Below are 13136 nucleotides of genomic sequence, written 5' to 3'. Positions count from 1 at the left end.
ATTGGGATGGAACTTCTCAATAGGGATGGCAGCAGGAAGAGAAAGAAATTGGAAATTTTCCATATTCAATGCTACTGAAAGTGTACCTAGTGGACTTCTTTAAAATATTAACAATAAGAAAATATTACTGTAAAGGGCTGTGAACTGAAGTTCTCTAAAGCAGCCTCATCTATATTAAAGATGCTATAGAATGAACTGGGCTGACTAGAACATTGTGATTGTGGAGAGATGGAATGTTTTAGGTCAGGAGTCAAAATTACCTTGGGCTGTCTAACTCCCTTTAATAGGCATTTGCTTTCAACCTCTGTATCTGTAAAACTCTTGGAATGTATCACTAAGCATAACCAACTCTAGCCTCCACCAACCCTAAAGCTAAGAATGTTATAACATTTGAAACCTATAGAAAAGATTGCTCCATCTTGTTGTGTTGCCCACTTACCAATGTATTTGTGTAATGTATTGATTCACAACATCTTTGGTCTGTGGCTATAAAGTTCATGTAAAACCTTCTAGAACACTCTTTCAAAGCAAGTTCAATTTGTGTTTCCAGGCCTAAATCACTCATATTTCACTCAGAATATTATTCTCTTATTTTCCATTAAAGCATAGTCATTATTTTGCATGGACAGGATACATTTTATGTGTTTTTTCAGATCCCCTTGATTCTAGCAGCCTCAATCACTTGTCCTATTTCCATATTCCTCTACCTGGAGATGACCTATATCTTGCATCAGAAGTTACAAAAACAAGCCTTGGCTGCCACTTTACAGTCAGAAAAATCAGCCCCATATGTAGTTTCAGATTCCTTCTACCATGGTAAGTCATGGAACTTGACACTCCATGGGCCAGGAAGTGCCACCTTGAAGGCTAGAGCAATTTATTAACTCCTCATGGAGTAAAACGTGGCAAAAGGAATAGAAGACAGGACATAAAAATGTTGATAAAATCCTTTTCCTCCCTTTCTCATATTGATTGCTCAGGAGCACTTTTCATATGGTTTTTCTAGGGATGCATCCTGAGAGACTTTTGTATATAATCATGGAAGTAAGTAATGGACATAATGGTAACAGCTCATGTATCAAGCATTTTGTATTTTCTGTTTTTCCCTTCCTGTTTCTCTTATTTTTCTACTCTAAGTGCCCTGGGTTTTCACCATCCAAGTAAAACATCATGACCTCATTCTTGCTTCAAGCTTCATTTCCAGGGGACTTAAATTGAACTAATTTATTAACTTAAGAATAAATGGCACTGTGACTTATTATTTTATATAGCATAGAATAATGGAATAGCAATAGACAAAAAATTAGTAGTTTTACTTTAATTATTCAGTAGTCTTAGGTGCTTACTCAGAAGACTTTGAAATTGGGTAAGACCTGGAAATACCCAAAATAGCAAAGTGCTCAAATTGTTTTTCAGGAAAAGCCTCCAGATCCTCTCAAGGATAGTTTGGAACCTGCTTTGTAAGAACTGACATGTGCAGCCTGATTATGTCCATGACCTTCTGATGGTACAAGCTTAAAATACCCCCCAATAGGACATGATAACTCCCCTTGGAAAGAATCATGAAATGTGGGAGTAGGCAAGATGACCATTTACACCTGTGTAAAAGGACATTAAATCATCCCCCTTTAACCATCCAATTTAAAAAACAACTCTTTTCTTTCTTCTTTTTCCTATTTATTTTTTTTAAATACCAGAGATTGAACCCAGGGGTGGCTTAACCAATGAGCCACATCCCTAGACTTTTTTATTTATTTTTTTATTTTGAGACAGGGTCTTACTAAATTGCTTAGGGCCTTGCTAAATTGCTGAGGCTGGCAATTATCAACTCACAATTCTCCTGCCTCCGCTTCCTGCATGGCTAGGATTATGGCCCCTTCTTTCCTCCATAAATTTTCCTCCTACCAACTGATTGGGAAGACAGATTCAAGCTTCTTTTTAGCTCCTGACCTCTTTGCTGGTGGACTGTGCAATAAAGTCTAATCATTTTGCAAAAATCTGGTACCAAGTATTGGCTTCTCTGTGCATAGGTCAGTAATTCCTTGCTCAATGTCAATTTCTGGAAACTCAGCTAGGACTCTGAGTCCTTTAACTGCCTGTCCTAGACTCTGTGGTCCCTTAATAGTGTGGCTATGACCTGCAGTGGCCAGCTGGACTGATACCAATCTGGAAGCATCAGCTTCCTGAATCTGTTTTCCCACTGTGCCACTGTCAGCCCTCAACATCAACTTCACTTTTGCAAAAATAAAACAAACTTATCTGGGAGCCAGGTGTGGTGGCACATGCTTGTAATCCCAGCGGTTTGGGCGGCTGAGGCAGGAGGATCGCGAGTTCAAAGCCAGCCTCAGCAAAGGCAAGGCACTAAACAATTCAGTGAGACCCTGTCTCTAAATAAAGTACAAAATAGGGCTGGGGATGTGGCTCAGTGATCAAGTGCCCCTAAGTTCAATCCCAGTACCAAAAAAAAAAAAAAGAAAGAAAGAAAAAGAAAAGAAAAGAAAAAGAAAGAAAGAAACTTATCTGGGAAGACGACATTTCTGAGTGGGTAATCCTACTAGGACAACTGTTCTTTGAACTGCCTTTCTGGTTTAGGGGCATAAACTACAACTCTGGTTTTGACTTTTTTTTTAGTAGCAGGGATTGAACTCAGGGGCACTTAACCACTGAGCCACATTCCCAGCCCCTTTACTTTTTTTTTTTTTTTTGAGACAGTCTCAGTAAGTTGATTAAGGCCTCACTGAGGCTGGCTTTGAACTTGCAATCCTCTTGCCTTAGCATCCCATGTAACTGGGATTATAGTCGTGTGCTACTATGCCAGCTTGGTTTTGAGTTTGGGGTGTTATAGGTTAGATATGGAATGTTCAAAAAGACTCATGTGCTGAAGGCTTAGTCCCTAATGCAGCAATGTTTTGAAGTGAGACTTTTGAGAATTTCTTGCATTATGAGGGCTCTAACCTCATCAGTGGATTAATCCATTGACAGATTCATAATTGTATGGACTATTGAGATATGGTGGAAACTGTAAGAGGCGGGTCCTAGTTGGAGGTAGTAGGTCACAGGGACCATGCCCTGGAAGGGATTATCTAGTATCTAGTCCTTAGTCTCTTCCTTTCTTTCCTTCTCCCCCTATCCCTCCCTCTCTCACTCCCCCCCATTCCCTCTCCCCCTCCCTCCTGGCTACCACCATTATGTGAGAAGATTTGTTCTGCCATGCCATTTCACCAGGATGTACTATCTCATCACAGGTCCAGAAACAACAGAGCCAAGTGGACATGGATTGAAACCTCTGAAACTGTGAGACAAAATAAATGTTTCCTCCTCGAAGGTGATTTTCTTAAGTATTTTATTAGCAACAAAAAGCTAGCTAACACAGAAAATTAGTTCTACAAACAGGGTGAAATAATCTTTTGGGGAGTCATGGAATAGTTCAGTCACCTGGACTGGTCTGGTATGGTATGAAAATGCACTCTGGTTTAATGTAATTGTTCATTGTTTTATGTATCCTTTTGCTTATTAGTGTGTTTGTTAGTCTCTGTTTTATTAGTTTGTTTTTGTGATAATTGACTTGATAGACTAAGATATTTGGTGGCTGTGGCATTATCCATTTGAAATTTTTCTATATGAAGATCTTTTGGCGTACAGAGAAAACAGATGAATGCTCCCTCTGGCTCAATCTGGGCACCTATAGGTGAATAAAAAGTCTTGACAGAGCTTACATGGTAACACACCCATGATGTGAGGTGATTTTAGAGGGAACCACCTCAGAAGAACTGGGTTTGGGGACCTCTAGCAGCTAAACCCAGAGTTACACAGAAGGGAGTGATCAATCTCATTATATTCTGAGCTGCCCCACACCCCTTAATGTTTAGGGTTTTTTGAGACATATGAAAGGCAATGTTCAGTTCATTGGTGACTCTCTGGCAAGGAATCCCCATAAGCAGCATATTATTGACCCAAAACATTTCCTGAGCACCAATTCTTGTTCTGGCCCACCAGATAAGCCTCTTACAAAAATAGATCCTAAAGATAGCTTGGGCAGAATTTAGTTCAAACACATCAAGGTAAACTTTCCCCAGAATTCTGATGAATTGTTTTGAAGAGATTTTTTGCAGCTGTATCCCTATTGCTGGGAGGAGTTTCTCTGGCACTTTTTAACAAAATTGAGATCATGGTAATATCTTATGGCTTTTTTCTGGTGTGTTCACTTTTAGTTCTGCACACCTCGTTTATTTGTTTGTTTGATCTGTGTGCCTCATTAAAATTTTTCTTATAAATACATTTAAGATAATTCTTAAACTGTAGTTTAGATTTGACATGTAAGGATTTTTAACTCTATGTTCTGCCTATTTTAAATCTGTTGATTATTCAAGGTTGCTTGGAAGTTTGTTTAGCCAGTCCTAGCTAAAATGCAAACATCTAAGTGTTAATTCCTAAACTCATTTGAAAGTAAGGAAGGGAAAAAAGATATGAAGTTTTTTTGTAAATAATAATAATAATAATAATAATAATAATAACAAGGTGTTATGAGAATTGTTTTATCTGAAACAATTTGTCCCATAGCCTATAAGACTGTCAAGTGAAAATAATTTAATAAGCTAATCAATCAATAGATGCCTTTTGAATCTATGTATGAAAATATAAATCTGCTTATGAAATAAAATTGCAAAACAATTTTATTTTCCTAAAAATAAAACATAGAGGGTGACTTATACTAAAACCTTCAAGTGTTAGAAGAAAAAAAATCAACAAAAAATGAAAGAATATCATATAAAAATTGTTAATCAGAAATTATGTAGGTAGAAATTAGTGACTGAAAATTATGGAGACAATTGATAAATATAGACATCTAAGATGTCAAGATGATAATTTATGAGATATCATTTTGGCTTGAAAACCAGAGTAGCAAAGCCTTTTTATTGAAACAATATTTCCAAAGTCAAAATTGGGTGAATTCTCATATGACTAATCAAATTTCTCTCTCTATGGTTTACTGTCAATAAAATTCATTGGCTAATGACATAGATGGAGTGAGACTAAACCACAGAAGAGTAGAAACTGATACTGAAAATGCCAAAGTATATGACTCAAAGATGAACATTGGAAATACCTTTTTTATCAAAGTTCTCAAAAGGTGAAAGCCTTCTTTACTGTGTTCACTTCTTTATCTCTGGTTCCTGAACATCACCTGTACGTATTAAACTCTCAATAAATATTCGTTGAATGAAATATCTCATCATCTAATATCTTAGATATATGTTCTGGATATTTAATCTCTCTGAAACATAGAGGTTGAACTAGATCAAAGGCTTTCAAAGTATGTTCATTGGAACTCTGACCCTATGAGAGTCTGCTTTATGAATCACTGCTGAGGATACAACAGGGGATAGAGGATATTAGTAGATGGAGTCCTAAAGGATTTTCTCTAGTTTTAAACAGAAAAGCTTTATAAACTGAATATTTCATAATATTTGAGCTTGCCTCCCAAAATATTAAATGTACATGTCCAACACATACTCTCAAACATAGCACAAGGCAATTTCTGAGGGTCCATAATGGCCTCATAACCTTGATATATTAGGATTTCTACATTTATGATTGTTTTAGTCAGCTTTTTTGATGCAGTGACTAAAATATCCCACCAGAACAATTGTAGAGGAGGAAAAGTTTACTTGGGGGCTCATGATTTCAGAGGTCTCAGTCCATAGACAGCCAGCTCCATTCCCCAGGGCTCCAGGTAAGGCTGAATATCATGGCAGAAGAGTGTGGCAGGGGGAAGCAGCTCACATGATGATCAGAAAGCAGAGACACTCCACTCACCAGATACAAAATATATACCCTGAAGCCATGCCTCCCAATGCCCACCTCCTCCAGCCACATCTCCAGCCACTTGGTTAATCACATCAGGGGATTAATTCACTAATTGGGTTAAGACTCTCACAACCCAATCATTTCTCCTCTAAATCTTCTTGCATTGCTTCACACATGAGCTTTTGGGGGACACCTCATATCCAAACCATAACAATGGCTTCATAAATAATTCCAGGTAAATTTCAATAGGTACAAACTGAATTATAAAAGATTGAGAAAACTTAAGAATTTCCAGTCAAATTATGGCATGCTGGCTCCAGTGAACTATAATAGGGGGGAAAAAACTAAATTGCATAAGTATTGATATTATTGATGTATCTTCTATGGTTATTAAAATCATCCTCAAAATTTTAGCCATTAAATCACTATGACTAAAAGAATTCGTAAGTGTGTTCTATATCATTCTATAGAAATAACCAAAAATTCTATCCATAGTTTCTGAGAGAATCATCACAGTTATAAAAGATATGGTAAAAAGAATAAGAAGTAGTTTCACTTCCAACATTACAGCATGAAGATGCCCATGCCACACTTCCCAGCAAAGTGGAGATATTATAAAAAATAAAATCTAAATAAGGACACTTTTGATGTTTCTGTATATTAAAGGAATATAGTTAATGGTCCTTAATTTATTCAAGGAAATACATGAAAACTTGATTAAAAAGAATGAGTCTGTAGTATTTGTACCAACAGGTGCCCCCAATCCTCTCCACTCTTAAATTACAAAGATGGAAATCATTCCAGATGGATCCAAGCAAAAACAAATGATAATATTTATCATTTCACATGGTAGGAGGTATATACTTCCTCTCATCTTATATACCTGAGCATACTGCTTGAAGCTTTTTCTCTTTTGCATGCATACCTGCAATCCATATTGTAGTCCTAATTTTGTGTTATTTACTCACAACAGTTTCTTATCAATGAGTCCTTCAAAGGGAAGAACTTGAAAATTTTGATAATTTTTCCCAAGGGAATTAATGTTCAATAGTATCATTCAATTAGTGGCTAAATAAATAAATGGCTTAGATTGACAATTTTAGTTGTATTTTAAAATAGTCTCAGATTTATCTAGTTCTCTCAAAGGGGATTTAAAAGTTATGAAAATAAGTTACTCATTTAAAATTCTAATAGCACATTGAAAAGTTGGAGTTATTAAAGATAAAAATGTAACATATGATGAGTGGTTTCAAACTATTGGGAAGACAAATTTGCCCTTACAGCTGTGTGGCTGACTCAGGATTTTATTTTTATTTTTTGAATTTGAATGTTTAGACAAGGCATCTATACTCTAGTCAACATAGAATTCATCATTCCTATTGCCTTAGACCAAACATAACCCTTAAATTATCATTACCTGCTTGGCTACTTGGCGTTTGCATTTGGGATCTCAGTTCTCCTAGGAAGGTAAAGTGAACAGATTATCTTATAATTTACAACTTATAACCACCCTTTCAGACGTAGAGATATTTTACAGTCAGCATAAATGCACAGAGTAACAAATAAAATGTGTCTTTTTGAATGCTAAGAATTGAACTTATGGCCTCCCACATGCTCCTACTGAACCTCCACCCCAAATAAAACTGTAATGCAACCAACTTTAGCAAAAATGTAACTTGGAACCCATAATACTAGAGTTATTCTAGTATTAGCCCTGGTAAGAAATTATGCTCTTATTATTATCTAGCAACTTGAAAGAAACTAAAATTAAAGGAAATTTTAAATAGTTAAACATATTTAGTATCATTTTTTACATCTTATCACTTGCAATGAATCATGTCAGTGTATCAATATTGATAATAAATCTGGCTTATACATTCTTGATCACCACAACAGAATAAAAGGGCACCTGGAAACAAATAGTAAATACTTAAGTAATAAAGACCATGGTTTGGATCAAATATAAATTACACATAAATGACACATGATTCACTTTTCATATGTTCTTGCTATTAACATTCCTGGAACAGAGCTAGATAATCCACTCAAGATATTGTTGATTACCTGTTGTATCTGAAGTTTTAAATCCTTTAGGCTGAGTCAATTTAGCTTGAGTTTCTGAAATCTGAGGTATGTAGATTTTCCTGGGGATATCAAAATGTTCTGGAAGGCTCAGTTCTGTTCTATATAAAATGGACTTAGGCTTCTTCAACCTTGACATATTAAACAGCATAAGAGACTGCAAATAAATGGGAAAGTTGGAATTAAGTCTCTTAAATTTTACCTTCAAAACACAAAAAATAGTATTATGTATTTAGATAATAAATTTGGGAAAAAACAAAGCAAAGGGCAGAATTTTTATTTCTTTAGAGATATTATTATGTAATTGATGGAAGGCAGCACTAACACATTTCACAGAACCAATGTACTTATCCTTTACTGAGATATGGTCAAGGTCCCCTGCTCTAATGCTTTTTTAAAAAAATATTTATTTTTTAGTTGTAATATTTATTTATTTATTTATTTTTATGTGGTGCTGAGGATCCAATGGGCCTTGCACATGCTAGGTGAATGCTCTACTGCTGAGCCACAACCTCAGCCCTGCTCTAATGCTTTTAGTGTTGAGGAATTATTTGCCTGGGGAGGAAACCATTCTAAAAGTGAATAGCAATGAAAAAGTACTTCCCTCCTTGAGTTAGAAACTATGCTGTTTCACATCTATCCATCATATATAGTTCTTATTAGCAGTAGAGACTCAGTCCTCCTCTTTCACTAATGATCATTTTGTGATTATATGAAAATATTTAGCTCCACCTTCTCTACAGATATGCAAATATTCTTCATATATAGGTTTGATATTTTTAGTTCCTTCAACTTTTACTCATATAATGTGGATTACTTCAATTCACTTTCATGCATATACTTCTCTAGACACAGTATTTTCTTTCTTAAAATACAAGAGTGAAGATAAACCCAGCTCTCACAATGTAAGTGAAGTAGGTTACAAGTGATACTTTTAATTAAGTTAAAAATCAACAGGATACATATCATGCTGTACATGTCAAAGGATAGCCAAAAATACATGAGAAAAGTTCTTCACATTTCTAGGAGTTCATAATATGACAGGAGAAAGAGGAAAAATAAAAGCAAATCTAATATGTAGAATAATTTATTAAATGCAATTATAAATATAAAAACTTTATTGGGTTTTAGGGAGAAAGAAAGGAAGGAGAAGATAGAACTATATATATATATATATATATATATATATATATATATATATATATATATATATATATATATATATATATAATGGAAAGGGATGTCATGGTCAAAACCCACTTCCCTAAACCATTTTTTATTTAAATAAATGGCTTTCAGAAGAATTAATAATGAAAAATAAATAGATAAAAAGGGAGAAAGACACAGAGCACTATGATAGGCTGAAAGTTGGAAATGGTCAGTCTTTAAAAAGATTTATTCTAATAATGTACTGATAACTAAATAAGTCTTCCTCAATTCACTGTTATATAGAAGTAAACATTTTGGTTTAAGCTGAAGAAAATGATCAGATTCTTCAAAACATAGTACAGATAAGTTAGTCAAGAGAATGTCAAAGCCTCAGTCTTTAATACTTCTGAGCCTATCAGACCTTAAAATATAAGTCATCTTTAAAAATCATCATTAATTGTTAGAAATCTGTGGTTAGCCTGCATTGATTCTGGCATTCTGACAAATAAATCATCAATACAATGTCAAGTATTCTATTTAAATATATGTAAATGTAGGCATAAAGCTTAAACAACAAGGATGAAAAATATATAAGTGTATATAATTTGTTAAAGCAGAATCTCATTCATTTTAATAGAGACCAGAAGTAATAGAGGGAGGCTGTTCTCTGATATCTAGGGAAAAGTAACAGAGGAAATTCAAAAGCTACAGGGAGCATGCCTCATGAGTTTGGAGCAAGGAGGCCTGTGCTGAAGAAGTGACCCTGGGTCAATGTGCTCCACTGGAGGAGTTGAGATCAGAGAAGGCAAGACTGACCAGGAGGATCATATAGACCATCCTGAGGATTTTGGCTTCTATCTGACAGGAGCTATAATGTCAGAGAGGAGCAACATGAGGAGGTTTGTATTTAGAAGAATCACTTTGGCTTGCCCTTGAGAACAGATTAAACCTTATTTCAGTCATAAAAATAGATTGTACCATATTTCAAGCTATTAGAGTCTGTAATAATAGTACCAGTAGTGATAATAATCATAATCATCACAACAGTATTCATAAAGAGAACACTTACTATATATCACGTAATATACTAAGTATTTCACATATACACCTCAGTTTTCATAAATTACCAACATCTCTATATTAAAAAATATAAAAATGGAGGTTTGAGGAGATTTAGGTAACCAGGCCATGGTTACAGAACTGGCAGTGTAATTCTCAGCCTGGTAAACTAACATCAGACATGATCCTCTTTGGATGTGCAGCATAATATCCTTGGCAACTTGTAGAACATGTCTCCATTTATCCCCTTCCAGAAATTTGTATTTAATTGTTCTGGAGTGGGGCCTAGATGCTGGTGCTATTTAAAGTTCTCCAAAGCAGTCTAATAAATCCAGCCAGAATTGACAAGTACTTGAATTAAAGACTACAATGTACAAAATGATACCTTACAATAGTTTTATTAAAATATATTACTTAATGAGCTTTAAAATGCTACTGTGTAAAAACGCAACAGCTCGGCATATTTTAAGAGTTAGTAACTACCTCAATTTTGGTCAGCCCCAGGAGGGCGATGGCCACACGGACGCTACTGCTCTCCAGAGTGCCTGTGATCAACCTTCGCTCATACTCAATAGTTGACATCTGTTGTTGTGCTGCAAAAGCCAAAGCCTTTTCCTTGGCTTCATTGGTCAGTGGCAATTTAAGGTCCACATCTAGGATTTGACGGAGTTCACATTTCAAATATAGAACTGGATCTTCCCTATTATAATCTAAGGAAATAAAAAATGTTAATTAATGCAACGAACATTGGTGCTTTTGACACTGTTATCCAGTATGGACTTGTGATGGACTTTCGTATTAAAAAAAAAAAATCAAACTATACGAAACTACAGTTATGGTCTTCATTAAACAGAGTAAAAATAATAGGTAACACATTTCTATTAGGAATAATTTAGAGCTTCAAGAGAAAGTATTTGAGAATTAAAGATACTTTATTATATTCATCAAAAAAAGTTCTAGTCAAATCATTCTTTCATAAAAACATTAATATACTCAAAAATTTGGTAACCTTCATGCTCTTATTGGTATTAAGTAGGTAGGGGGAGCAAAAATAAATATTACACACAAACACAAACACACACACGCGCGCGCACACATGCACACATGCACACATGCACACACACACTTGAGGACTGGCAAGAAAAGCCATTTTATTTCATTAACAACCTTACATCTAAGTCCTTAATTCTTTCAGAGTTAATGATCAAGAGCTGCAGAGTAAGGTAGAATTCCAGCTTATATAACAGTACACGAATTTTTGAGAGTACAGTGATTTCCAAATTATTTGAGAAATGGAGAGTTTGTTGAGTAATATTTTGTATGTCAAATTCTAATATTTATCTGAAGACTGAAAAAGAGCCTTTGAAAATAATCACGGTCGAGATACATCTGTGAACTGTGTGTAGACCAGATTTGCATGGAAGCCAATGAGTGGGAAACTCTGGTATTGGGAATTCACAGCAGCACTCCTGCTGATGAGATGGCCCAAATACATGTGAACTCCCACCAGCTCTGCCAAAGGTCCTGCACAGCTCTGGAGATGGGGTGACCTGCTGCAGCCGCATAGCAACACAGCCTCTCAGAGATGGGTGTGGCTTATCAAGATGCCAGTCAACCTGTTGACTATAAGACACCATGAAGTAAGACTCTACCCCCTGAAACCTTATCCCTTCCTTTGATGCTCTCCCTTAAATAAAGAATCTGAGCCACTTTTAACTGTTCTGTTCCAGCTCCTACCAGGCCTGGAAGAATCTATCAGATGCTCTACTTCAAAATCTAACCTTGTCTCTTATTTCTTCACTAATTACTTCAGACTTTATTTTTCTCAGGTGGCTTATCCCCTTCCTGAGCAGGAAGCATTACCCTGGCAAAGTGCTGGCCTCCTCATGATAAATCATCACTGATACTTTTAAATTGGTAAATGGTGCTCTATTTCATGGATGCTAACATAATAACGTTAAAAGGAAGCCTTTCAAGATCAAATTACATACCAAAGAAACTTGCTATGAGAGGATGCTTACATGACTGAAGGATGAATAGTCCCATTTCAATATTATAAATGAAAAAATCAGAAACATGCATACTATACCTTCTTCTAGAGGACTGCTATAGTTAATGGTAGTTGAAAGCTTCATTGGAAGAAAATTGGAAGGCAAGGGGATCAATCCTTTTCCTTCCACAATATATATTAATTCTCCAATCTAAAACACAAGCATACAATAGTACTAAATTTTAAGAGCTCTTAAAAACATGATGAATCTTTATGTTACAAGGAAAATCTGTATACTATAAGAACTTTCATGTGGGTTTTCATAAGCAACATAGGCTCTAAATGGGTAGACAAAGGTAAAGTTTAAATAGAGCCCTATCATAGGGTGGGGGAAATTTTACATCAGTCAGACAGGAGGTCCTGATTAAGAAGGTCCCAGATTATCTTTATATCCACATATATCCTTGGGTGGTCAAATAAGCAAGCAAGAAATTTTTTCCTTCATTCTGTAACATATTATTGGAAGGGATGCATTATTTTTGCAAGGTGTCTGAGTCCCTAAGAGTCTATATTTTAAAGTGTCACCTTTCAAAATGAGCACAACAGGGCCTTAAATATTTTAGAACCAATATTTAGGAAAGAAATACAAAGGGTTAAACAAAGAAAGCAAAAATAAAATTGGAGGGCTGGAGTTGTGGCTCAGAGGTAAAGCTCTTACCTGGCATGCGTGAGGCACTGGGGTTTAATCCTCAGCACCACATAAAAAAAATAAAATAAAGGTATTGTGTCCACCTATAACTAAAAAATAAATGTTTTAAAAAAACAAAAGTGGGAACAATGGGAGGGCAGCAACATGATTCAGTGAGAGATCAATAGAAGTGGGTATGCCTAATTTTAATTGTCACTGTCCCTATGAGCTATTAGGCCTCAGGCAGGTTTACTAAATCTCTGAGTTCCAGTTTCCTCCTCTAGAAAACAAGATGAACAATACCTTTATTTTAGAAGCTTAGAATTTAGTTGAAAAATATTTGGAGAGAGGAAGTCTTAA

At 35.4% G+C, this 13136-nt stretch overlaps 1 protein-coding gene across 4 annotated transcripts in view; it reads right to left on the bottom strand.

The window, feature by feature from the left end:
* Positions 1 to 13136, bottom strand: part of Cfap47 (cilia and flagella associated protein 47) — a 424450-nt gene that overhangs the window by 163514 nt on the left and 247800 nt on the right. For 3 of the 4 annotated variants that reach the window (XM_058585745.1, XM_046465022.2, XM_058585746.1), the window contains 4 exons: positions 12188 to 12299; positions 10582 to 10808; positions 7873 to 8047; positions 7226 to 7267 (listed from right to left, as the gene is read on the bottom strand). In XM_058585745.1, coding sequence (XP_058441728.1) covers positions 7226 to 7267; positions 7873 to 8047; positions 10582 to 10808; positions 12188 to 12299 — 556 coding nt within the window. The remainder of the gene's footprint in view (positions 1 to 7225; positions 7268 to 7872; positions 8048 to 10581; positions 10809 to 12187; positions 12300 to 13136) is intronic. The other variant, XM_058585744.1, reaches the window with a different exon arrangement.

Source organism: Marmota monax, unplaced genomic scaffold, assembly GCF_021218885.2.
Source record: "Marmota monax isolate L192 unplaced genomic scaffold, Marmota_monax_Labrador192_F-V1.1 WCK01_AAM20220418_F8-fsc00158, whole genome shotgun sequence".
NCBI lineage: Eukaryota > Metazoa > Chordata > Mammalia > Rodentia > Sciuridae > Marmota > Marmota monax.
Note: the sequence above shows the minus strand (reverse complement) of the source record. Positions and strands in the feature narration are given on the sequence as shown.